Genomic DNA, 12060 nt, shown 5'->3' on the forward strand with positions numbered 1-12060 from the left:
GACGACAAATTGCCAATGAATCTCTGTAGGTATATAACACGATGACTACAATTATTATGGATGGCCTTATTTTACGTGGACAATGTGGTAAACTGTATTCAATTCTAGTGTACATACTAGAGTACTGATCAATTGCATGACCTACCACTAGTCTATGTGCTATTCGAACACTAACACTGCAATGCAACAGTTTCATTCCCACTATATCACATATTTTAGCAGTAAACCTATGTCTGTACCCTACCACAAGTCACATGATAAATAGACTGATACCTTGCTGTGTTGTAGCTCCATGTTTGTCGATACACCTATGGAGTCCCTCATTTATGACCCATTCCTGCCAATTGCATTCTTGACTTGTCCAACCTTCTAGATGAAGATGACTATTTAGGAGACGACGGACTGGAGGAAGTTATGGTTTGAGTTGTTAGACAGATCTCTCACTCCCATTGAAGACATGGTGAGGATCGAGGAGCATGCAGTGAGGGCCCTACTCGTTTTCTGCTAAGGCCATTAATGGTGCAGGGTTAAACCCCCTAGTGATTCAAAGCTACAGTAGGGCGGCTGATGAAGGCTCGTAATTAATTAATGCAATATACGGAAATGATGTGTATAGCTTAATACAACAAAGAAGCACTTAATACTGCAGACTTAATAATATATGTAAACTAACCTTACTACTGTTGTGTTGTAATATTTAAGAGGGAGCAGAAACTGTTGACATCATTTCAGGTTGCTAACAACACCAAGTTAGATAGTCAAAAAACTTACAATACAAAAGCTACTTAAACAGCATTCAAGTTGTGGATACCAACGAGAGGAGAGTCTGGAAGGAGGTTGAACTTCTTATTTTGTCACACTGCTGTAGAGCTGAAGCTAGGATGTTGATATCCATCTAAAGATATGAACTCTATGTCAGACGACTTGAATGTGAACGTAGACACATCCCATTCAAATCCCAATTGCAACTTCAATCCTGACATTCCTTGTTGTTTTGCCTTGTCAACAGCATCCACAATCCACTTACGAACAGTAACACCCACCTTGGAATTAAGAGGTGTATGTGTCTCTGACAACACTTCCTTGGTGTAATACGTTTATGTTTAGTTGTTTGTTTGTGTGGGTGTGTCTGTTTGTTTGTGTGTATTTCTGTGTACTTGCACTTGGTGTATTTGTTTTTGTGTTTGCTTGTTTGTCTGTGATTACTTATTTATGTTTTGAGTGTATGTATTGTGTGTTTCTTGTTTGTTTGTGTATTTGTGTGCACATATTCTCCTGAACTAGTGGTGTGTGTGTGTGTGTGTGTGTGTGTGTGTGTGTGTGTGTGTGTGTGTGTGTGTGTGTGTGACTGTCATCTCTCCTAGATCTCTGCATCACTTACATTGATCAAACACTCACATCCGAAATCAAGGTCAAGACAAAGTAATCTATGCCTTGAAGGTAAACAACACCATACTATCCATCAGCCTTACAGAGACATCAGGCAGTCGAGTCAGAGAAGCATCAGCTGTAGAAGGATTACTAATGAAGAATTGTGAATTTGAAGGCGTGAGAGAGGAGTTAGAAAAAGTGAAGAAGGAAAAAGATGAAGCCTTGAACCAATTAAAGTTACTGGGACAAAATCAATAAAATGATTAATGTCAGTATTGTTACAATGTATTTTGTGAGTTACTATGGAAACTGGTTTATTGCATTGTTTCTATTGGTGTGTGTGTGTGTGTGTGTGTGTGTGTGTGTGTGTGTGTGTGTGTGTGTATGTGTGTGTGTGTGTGTGTGTGTGTGTGTGTGTGTGTGTGTGTGTGTGTGTGTATGTGTTCATATGTCACTAGATAGACAGTATTCTCCTAAACTGCATTTCATTATATTTATACATACTGATTGGCAATACAACATTAACTGCAATAGTTTAATCCAACATATGGAATAACAGCAAAAAGCAACCTCGTGAATGCATGTTCCCCACCATACGTAAGTGACCACTTACACATTTCATTATATGTGCTGTACTACAGTTAACAAACAACACTGAAATTATATCGGACATTCGTGTTCCATCTTTGCTTGATTGGTTAGAGCTTCAGGAAGTTGCTGTTCATGCTACAGATCAAGACTTTTTGATTTCCATCATACGGTAAAGCAGTGAACAGCAGCTCTGTCCTTGTCTGTATATGTACATTCTTGCTGAGTCTGAGTAACAACATATCAATTTGTCTTAACAAAGTTCATATACCTTTCAGTATTATGGCACTAACTTGTCAGTCTGTCCTGCCACTTGCTCTTGTACCTTTCAACATCTCCTCCACACCTTCTACTCCAAACACAGCCTCTGCATGAGATCTTTGTCCTCGTTGAATTAATGCACCAATAAGTAAGTGCCATTGGGCTGTAGCACCAAGTTGGTCACACCAAATTTCTAGCATAGCTTTAGCTTGGAGTGCAGAAGAAGGATAATCATGTTTTATGGCAGCAATTTTTCCTGTAACTTTAAACAGGTTGGGTGCAAGAACTGAAGCAAACTCCTGCCAACATCCTTCTATCATGTCAGCAAGATGATTTAACTCCTCAGGTGTCACATCTACAATTACAAATTCATAGTACAATATTAATTACAATTGCAATAAATATTGATATAAATTACTGGCACACGTGCGTGTGTGTGTGCACATCAAATTAACATAACTTTGAGGCATTCGAGAAACATTTTTGTTGTAGATTTCAGTCTATTGAGACAGATATTTAGACATTTGTTTGCCTTCAGTGTATGCAGCTAAAACTTCCATTAGAGGTGTTGTATAATATCATATGGGATACATGCTTGTAGTTAAATTAATAAATTTGTCAGTTAACATTGAACATTGACACCCTACATCTGTTGCTCATTTTATAACATCTGCTCACGCAACCCATTACAAATGTAACAGTGTATATATATATATATATATATATATATATATATATATATATATATACATATGCTATTGGTCTGTTACCTTGCTGTGGTATATCTACGTGTCTTTGTAGTACACGAGCAACATTATTTCTGTATATTGCATTGAGAGCCTTCATCAGCCGTCCTATTGTAGCTTCACCGGGAGGTTTCATGCTGCACCATCACTTTAGTAGAAAAAGAGTAGGACCCTCACTTTTCTTCACCACATCTTCATTAAGAGGTCTGCTTAACAGCTCAGACCATAACCTCCTCTCGTCGTCTCCTAAATCATCTTCATCATCTAGAAGTTTGGACACTTCCAGCAAGCAACTTGCAGTTGTTTCATCAATGAGGGACTCCAATGGTGTCTCATAGCTTACTACAATGTGAGACAATTACTACAAGAACTTTCTAGGAAACACTGTATATGTAAACTGAACAGACCAGTATTATGTTGTTTTATTCGAGAAGCACAAGCTGTTGACATCATTTCAGTTTGCAAAAAGCAAAAAAAACAGAAAATTAGATAAACAATAAGTTACAATACAAAAGCTTCTTACAGAGCATTCAAGTTGTGAATAAGAGAGTCTGGAAGGTGGTTGGACCTCTCGTTTTGTCACATTGCTGTAGCAAAAACCGAGACTGTTGATATCAATCCAAAGAGACAAACTCGATGTTAGATGACTTCAATGTGGATGTAGACACATCCCATTCAAATCCCAACTGCAACTTCAATCCCGGCATTCCTTGCTGTTTTGCCTTTTCAACAACATCCACAATCCACTCACGAACAGTAACACACACCTTGGCATTGCGAGATCGCAATGTGGGCTACTTCCACATCTATCCTGGTCATCGACTGGAAATTGCTCTCAACAGATAATGACCAGGATAGATGTGGAAGTAGCCCACATTGCGATAAATAACTGCTAAGTGACGAAAACGTTTACACAAAAGAGTCAGTAATCTGTAGAATAATGGCCGAGGAATGCGAATGGGAGCTGATGACAAGATAAGAGGTACTGACTTCAGCTCATCATTCATCTTAACTGATTGAAGACCAACTGCGTGCTCCAAAAGGCAAGGAATGAGGCAAGCCTTTCCCTCAAACACATCTCGCTTCTCTTGACAATGTGATTTACCTTCTCCTTCCAGAGTGAGAAAATCCTGGTAATCACTTGCTGTCTTCAGATTCTCCTCTTCACTAGATAACAGAATACTCACAGAGCAAATCATAGTGCCTCATCAGTGACACAATGAGATGTTGAGCAGAACCGGCATCTTTGCCACATCTCGGACACTTGTCGCGTTTGTGCTGCTTCGAAAGCAAACTTTGTTTGGTTTCTTTTCGACTTTTTAAAATTCTATTCATTTGTGTATCTGGGCTATTCGATTTTGAATGTTTGCTCCTTGCCACTGGTTGCTGCGCTCTTAGTGTTTCGGATTGCCGTATTCTGCTAACTGCTTTTTTTAGCTAAGTTAAGTTCGGGGTCTAGTTGCAACTGTTCGGCGACCTTGGCATCTCGGATTCCGACTACTAACCTGTCTCAGATCATTTCGTCTCTTAGAGCTCCGTATTTGCAGTGTTCTACTAATCCGTCTTTAGCGCGGTTATGAAATCGTCTACGGCTTTTCCTTCCGCTTGTATTCGTTGATTGAACAACTTTCTCGTATATGACACATCATTTTTTAACAAAACCGTCAAATTTTGCCAAACCCATACCGTAATTCTTTAGTTGATCTTCGGTTAGTCCAAGTGCTACCAGTATATCTTCGGCTTGGTCGAAGATGCTGTAAATTAGCGTACTAGCCTGCATTTCTGCGGACTTCTCAATTAGGTTTGACGCTTGTCTGTAGCGCTCGAAACGGCGTCGCCACTTGATCCAGCGTATCGGTTTCGAAGAGTACGTCGAATGGTTCTGGAGTATTCAGTTGAGGTGTGGACATACTCACGCTTGTTATAATTACTCTGACAACTCCTGACGACTGAAACTTATTTTTGCCACCATGTGTTGTAGGGAGAGCGAGTTGTGTTCACGTTTTCGACTAGACGCGTTATATTGTTCAGCACAAGACTAGACTTTCATGACATAGACACTAGCCGCTAAATTCAAAAACTACCCAGCAATCTATATTTATCTGTATACACTTACATTACACATTCAACCTGATAGCTACACATCAACAACATCTAATACTATAACAGACTCGCGCGACAACAATACAACTCATTGATATCAACTTTCTGTCCTTTCTGTTTACCATACGTCGTGGGACCGCGTCTCGTGTACTCCTCACTCCTCACAACTTTGTCGCTACCACTTGCAGCTTTACTTGCCTTTATTCTATTGCTGCCATTCTCATGAGCCATCTGACAATTAACCACTCGCAGGTCCCTCTCACTTACAGATCGCAGTTGTCTTGTTCTGTTCTCATGAGTCCCTTACTATGCAGTAAAAATTCTCCCAGACTTACTCCCATGCTGTAGACATCTGCTTGTTGGCTGTTGGGTAAAGCGTTATTGGCCCATCTTTCTGGTGCAACATACAGTGTACTCATAGAAGATCCACTGACATTGAGCCATCAGTAAAACGTGCAGCACCCAAGTCTCCTTCCTATCTTTGCTCTCATCACTGATATGATGAAGATGTTTGTAGAACGAATATCACCATGTAGAATAGCACGAGGCTACAAACATTATATCCAAGTAGATATGAACAAGCACAAGTGACAAGCAATGACCTTGACTTACATTTGCAGTTACTACTTCCCACCCTTAATCCTCACAAGACAACATATGTCATTATACAATTACATGGCAATTTACAAGCTGCACACTCAACCTCTACTCTGTATTCTTACACCAGCTAGAAGAGAGCATGTCTGGATACTTTGATAAGTCGAACAAGCAAACACGTACACTTGAATCATGCTTGATAGCCATTTCAATGATTTGTCTCACTAGACAAATCTGATTAAAAACTGCGCAATAACTATTTCTCTGATCAGTTATTGGCCATTCTAAAAAGGTTGGAGCCTCCATCATTTAATCTGTACATCTATACAACCTCCTTTAGTAGCAACAGACGCGCACACACACACACACACACACACACACACACACACACACACACACACACACACACACACACACACACACACACACACCGTCTTCGGTAGCCCATCCCAAAGGATGATGGCCAGCAGCAAACGAAATGTGGCAACCATGTACCGGCTGTCAGCATTTAAGTCTTTTCATGTCAGAGATTCTCAAGAAAATCTCTTGCAATTGACACACTGCAATCCTGATTGAACTCATTCTGATTTTGTTGGTTGCTTTCCTCTGTCATAATTATGTCATTCTATCCCTGATTTGTCTTGAGTTGTCGGGCACGTTTGTCACAGGAAAGGGAGTTTGCTGTGTAGTATATACAGTTTATACAGTATAACTTGTGTAGAACAATCAATGAGCGCATGCGTGTACAATTAGCTGATAGTAGCGCGCACTCGCGCCGAGTTCTAGTCGTTGTTAATTACACGTCATCTTGGAATTCACTGTTTGAATTCGTCCTTTGTTCAGTTACTCACTACGCTGATGACAGGAGATCTCCTGGAACCTGACGAGCTTACGAGTGCGGCAGACACCGTTCAGTTCGGGAGACGTTTCCTGGCGAGATCTGGCGGTAACCCTTGCTATGTCGTTATCGTTTGGTATGAGGACACTATGCATAGTGGATGGATTGCTTGTCCGCTCACGACGCCTGGGAACCCGCCAGGAAGCCAAACAACTTGTTGTGTTGACCAACACGCTTAGGAACACGGTCCTCGCGAAGCTACACAGTGAACCCATGAGTGACCACCATGAGGTGGAAAAGACAGCAGGCCGCATGCTCGAGAGGTACTACTGGGCATGGCATACTAAGGAAGTAGAAAAATTTATCTGCTCCTGCGAGGTTTGCGAAAAGGAAGCTTGACATACCGACTCCAAGAGCACCTCTGAGTTCAATAGGTGGACCATTCGAAATGCTAGCGATGGATTTTCTAGAGCTACCACGCACACCACGAGGCAACAGTAGGCACTGGTTATTACGGACTACTTTACTCGATGGGTAGAAGCAGTCGTGTTGCCCGACCAAAAGAGCGAAACGGTGGCTACAACACTTATCGACTGTGTGATAACGAGACACGGTGTGCCACACATACTGCACTCAGACCAGAGACGAAGTTTTGAAGGCAACCTCATTAAGGAGCTACGTAGAATGGGGATGGAAAGGTGCGTACTTTCCCGTACCATCCACAGTGCAATGGTCTAGTAGAAAGAATGGTGCGCACTATTATTGACATGCTAGCCAAATATTGTTCCTAAAGCCTACATGACTGGGAGCTGTGGTTGCAAATGGTTGTTGGCGCCTATCGGTAGACTAAACAATCCTCAACGGGCTTTTCACCGGCGATGCTTGTGTACGGCAGGTCATCCCGTATCCCGTCTGACATTCTTTGGGATGTACCTCTCAACCACCCTCAAAATTCTTAATGGTATATCGAAGAGCTAACGGTTAGACAACGCGCAACCAGAGAAGCGGTAGGAGAGGAAATGGCTGCTGCACAAGAGCGTCAGGCTCGGAATTACAAAAGGTCTAGGCGAGGACCAGTAAAGTACCACGTTGGGGACCTCGTCTACAAGGCGAATCCACACGTGGGTAAAGAAGCGAAGGCATGGAAACCTTTAACCAATTTACGGATCAATGAGATACTCGAGAATTGTGGATAGCCAACTATAGAGGAACGTATAGTAAAGACACCCTACCCCACATACCAAAAGCCAATGAGTCTCTAGCCATCAAACTCGAAGATTACTTGATGGTGATGGCAGCCATTGGGTGGCCGTCTACAATGATGGGGATGAGATGTGGAACACTTTGATAGTTTTTTAATGCGCCCTCCGAAAGCTATCTACTGGTATATAGAAAGACGGGAAAAAGCATCTTGTACAATTCGAGTATGCTACAGGATATAAATAGCGTGCGGTGTGGCCACTATTGCCTATACTTTATCATTCGTCGGTGGCAACGGCCCTTCATCCAAGATATTCTTCTCGATTTCACCCAAATTCCGTCGCTGGGAAATGAACGGCGTGTGGTAGAGGATTTTAAATATAACTATATATTTAGCATCATGGTGTCGAACTGTGCGAGGTAAAAAAGAAAAACTCCAGTATTGAATCCGACTCCTACGTGGACAAGGAACGGTAGAATAGTAATGTGATCTACTTGCCCGGTGTGTGGAACCAATAAATCCAGATTTATGTCGAGGAAAGAAATCGAGGGTCGTGGATTGGGTGGAATTATATCTCATATACCACTATCGAGCCACTATTCAAAGGTATATTTGTTGGTGGAGCCGGAAAGGCTTGCGTCTACCTGGCACGATGGGTTTAGGTAAAAAATGTACTGTGGACGGACCAACTCGGTGAAGAACTCCAGAAACCCGCAAAACGTGGGTTTCCGACGAGACGTGTCAGGGTGGAAGGTGTGGATGACACGTGGTCTGCGGATCTCATCGACATGCAGTCTTTCTCGAAATACAACGACGGAGTCAAGTATCTTCTCAACATCATCGACGTGTTCAACAAATACGCTTGGTCGATTTCTCTGCGGGATAAACGGGTAAAGCTATCGTGGAAGCTTTGGATTCGATCATCCCAAAACCCAGAAACTTGCGGGTAGACGGTGGTGGTGAGTTTTACAATAGGACCATGGATAGCTGATTAATAGAAAATAGTATTCACAGGTATTTGACCTACAACGAAGGTAATCGGACCCTGAAAACGAGGATGTGGAAGTATTTCTCGGCTAACAGCACCTATAGGTATATTGACGTTTTGGATACATTGTTGAAACAATGCAATACCTCCTATCACAGATCTATACAAATGAGACCAGCCAAAGCCAGAAAAAACTAACACTCGTTTGTAATCATCTGTACGGTAATGAAGTATTTGTAGAAAACTCAAAATTCAAAATCGGTGATTGAGTTCAAATAGTTAAAACGAAGACGACCTTTGAAAAAACACTCCCAATGGGACCGAAGAACTGTTCGAGATCGTTGAAGTACAGAACACCAACCCGGTGACTTACAAGATCAAAGACGGGAACGGAGAGACTATAGAGGTCTCCTTCTACGAACCAGAGTTACAAAGACGTTCCAAGATGTGTTTCGTATCGAGAAGGTGATACGGATAAGGGTCGACAAGCGTCGGTCAAATGGAAACGATATCCCGATACGTTCAATAGTTGGGTGCCCATAAACGACCTCGCCACCCTTGGACGAGATCTTCGATAGTGTTCCATAGTTTCTTGTAGGTGATTATAGTTTTTGGTAGGCGGGTGTACATCGTCTGGTTTGCTCTGGAAGCTCCATTCGCGTGAATATCTTGGATAGAATAAAATCCAATTTGATGAAGTTTCTTTGGTGGAGACTATACCACATTCTCTATATCTGTCTAATTCTCGTCGCGACCGTCCTCTTCTCAGCCTCGGTGAGATCGAATCGTTCCAATTTGTTTTTGGAGGAGGCATTTGAGATTGTATTTGGATCTTTGGAGGGTGTCGGTGTTTAACCCCGACTTCGGTCGTTCTGCGTCGAGGATGCTACCAAATCCCACGCATTCGTATTCCTATTCGCACCTTTTTTAGATTTTGCACCACACTTACTTTTTTAGGTATGGGATCGACCCATTACAATTTCATCGAAGGTTGGATGGCGCAATACAAACACTCGTCGTCTTAGTGGATGGTTGTTCCACAATTTGGACATTGAATAACCTCTCGAGGTTCGCGGGAAGTGCCGATACAGTACCAATTGTCTGCTTTGCACTTACACAAAATCCTAGGTTTGTATTTATATAATAGGACGCAACATTTTTTATATAACCGGTTATATAGCCATGGAGACACTCGAATACCTCGTGAACTTGTACGACAAAAGGGGTATCAGTGCGGTTGCACTCGACTGTGCATTGCGCGATTTAAATCCACCCGTTAAAGAGCTCACGTACCTCTTAAAACTACACGACTAGAGAATATCAGTGGTACGGCACTCGACTATGGACTTTGCATTCTGGCATCGAAGCTGCTGAAATTCCTCTTAGAACTACATGAGGATGATAAAATCGGTGATGAAGCCCTCGACTCGGGATTGCGTGCCCTGAGATCTCCCGTGCAAAATATGGATGTAGATAATCCATCAACCACTGTTGCACGGGAATGTCACCAAAGATCAGTTGTACGACGAGCTTTGGTGTATGCCCGGTTTCCACGAGAAGGCCGACGAACCGACATCCGATGACATATTAAAGACATCCTTGCTATAGGACTGATGTTGATGATGTGAGTGAGTCGACTCAATCTAAGACGATAACGGCCCAGATGTAACACAATTGTACGATTTCTTCGGGACCCTTCACTTATGTCATATCATGGAATATGTCATGGCCCATTCGAGGTCGGTTGCGCCCCATTTTTTTTATGACATAGGATCACGATCCTAATGTAACCGTACCCGGTGGTGTGAGCCATGGTAGCGTTGAATTCTTCAGCACCCCAAACGTGACACGAATTCCTCGTGACCACCTTGTGCAACCCATACCATGACTTTGTCGATCTCAACCTTGCCATATTTATGACACAATCGCACGATGTGGGTGTGACCTCCATAGACAGTCATGTTCATAACCTCTTGGATATTAGTTGCGCCGAGTCGTCGAGCTAGGTACCATAACGGTTATGAGAAAGGGTACGCCCATCTGCAATGAGATCTCTTCCATTGGGATGCATTTGAACACCCAACCAGTAGACTCCGAAAACTTTCTGAGCATGCACAGGAAATTCGGCAAGAGTCGAACCGTGATAACGCACCGCTTGAGCATCGGCAAGAATTCGTAGCGGTATCACCATTTTGTATATACTCTAGATCACATTTGTCTAATAGTACGTTCAACACGAGTTTCCGCGTCTATGGCGCCCAGTGGGGGTGCGCGTCCTCGACTTGGGAAGATATCAGATAGACAAGATATATACATGCGTTAGAACCACGGACGGGCGACAGGGGGTGGAGGATTAAAATAGATGGGGTAGGAGTGCAAAAATAGTTATTTGTATTTGGAGAGTCCAAATGAAATACTAGACCATAAAAATTGACTTTTGTATTGAAGGGATTCAAGTGGTTCAGAACCGGCTCTCTATATACTACTTCTGCCCACGTCTATTCTACTGTTTTATGATGCAACTGATGTAAGGGAGTTAGTACACTTGCAAGGTTGCGGAAAAACTTTCCGTAGTAGGAGACCAAACCCAGATAACATTTCAATTCACTCACGTTTCTTGGTCTTGATGCCTTTGTAATGGCCTTAATTGTCTTGTTATCTGGATGCAACCCTGAGGCCTTAAATTACATGCCCCAGATATTTGGCCTTTTCCGCAGAAACTTGCATTTGTTCTTATTCAATCGAAGCTCCGCCTCCTGCAACTTTTCCAGAATTTGCTCCAAGTTGTTGAGGTGTTCATGTGGTGTCCTAAAGGTATTGAGGATATTATCAAAGTAGACAAATACTCCAGGTATCTCTGAAGCAAGTCTTTCTTTGTTTGCTGAAAGATGGCTGACGCTGATGACACCCCAAAAGGGAGCCTGTTGTAGCGATATAACCCTCTGTGGTTGTTATCACCACATGCTGCTGTGAGGTAGGCTCCAAATTGAGTTGTTGATAAGCTCTGTCTAAATCTAATGTTGTAAACGATTGACTGCCACTCAACCGGGCAAACATGTCTTCAATCGTTGGAATTGGATATGTTTTTAATTTATTCACTTGATTCACCGTTAAACTTTAGTCTCCACAAATGCAGACCATACCCGTGCTCTGTATCACGGGCACAATAGGCGCCGCCCAATCTGCATATTGAATAGGCTCTATGATCCCAGCCTTTGTAAGACAAAAAATTCCTCTTTAATTTGTTCACGTAGGGCATATGGTACTTGTCTGGGACGAAAGAATCGTAGTTGAACAATATCATACACATATATTTTCACTTCTACCTATTTCATTTCTCCCAGTCCTTCACTAAAAGCTTCTCTAT

General features: G+C 42.3%; 1 protein-coding gene across 1 annotated transcript; it reads right to left on the reverse strand.

Moving 5' to 3' along the window:
- Nucleotides 1–2020: 2020 nt before the first annotated feature.
- On the reverse strand, nucleotides 2021–3129 carry LOC134187520 (uncharacterized). The gene is made up of 3 exons (XM_062655655.1): nucleotides 2991–3129; nucleotides 2253–2575; nucleotides 2021–2187 (listed from the first exon to the last, which is right to left on the reverse strand). Exons 1-2 carry the CDS (start codon nucleotides 3100–3102, stop codon nucleotides 2256–2258), a joined length of 432 nt encoding a protein of 143 aa, XP_062511639.1. The 5' UTR covers nucleotides 3103–3129; the 3' UTR covers nucleotides 2021–2187; nucleotides 2253–2255.
- Nucleotides 3130–12060: the final 8931 nt, after the last annotated feature.

Source organism: Corticium candelabrum, chromosome 12, assembly GCF_963422355.1.
Source record: "Corticium candelabrum chromosome 12, ooCorCand1.1, whole genome shotgun sequence".
Classification (NCBI taxonomy): domain Eukaryota; kingdom Metazoa; phylum Porifera; class Homoscleromorpha; order Homosclerophorida; family Plakinidae; genus Corticium; species Corticium candelabrum.

Excerpts from the sequence above, each read along its gene's own strand:
- LOC134187520 (XM_062655655.1), bottom strand. The coding sequence starts at position 3,102 with ATGAAACCTCCCGGTGAAGCTACAATAGGACGGCTGATGAAGGCTCTC. Across the intron at positions 2,576-2,990 it reads CGTAGATATACCACAGCAAG|ATGTGACACCTGAGGAGTTA; the intron begins GTAACAGACCAA and ends TTGTAATTGTAG.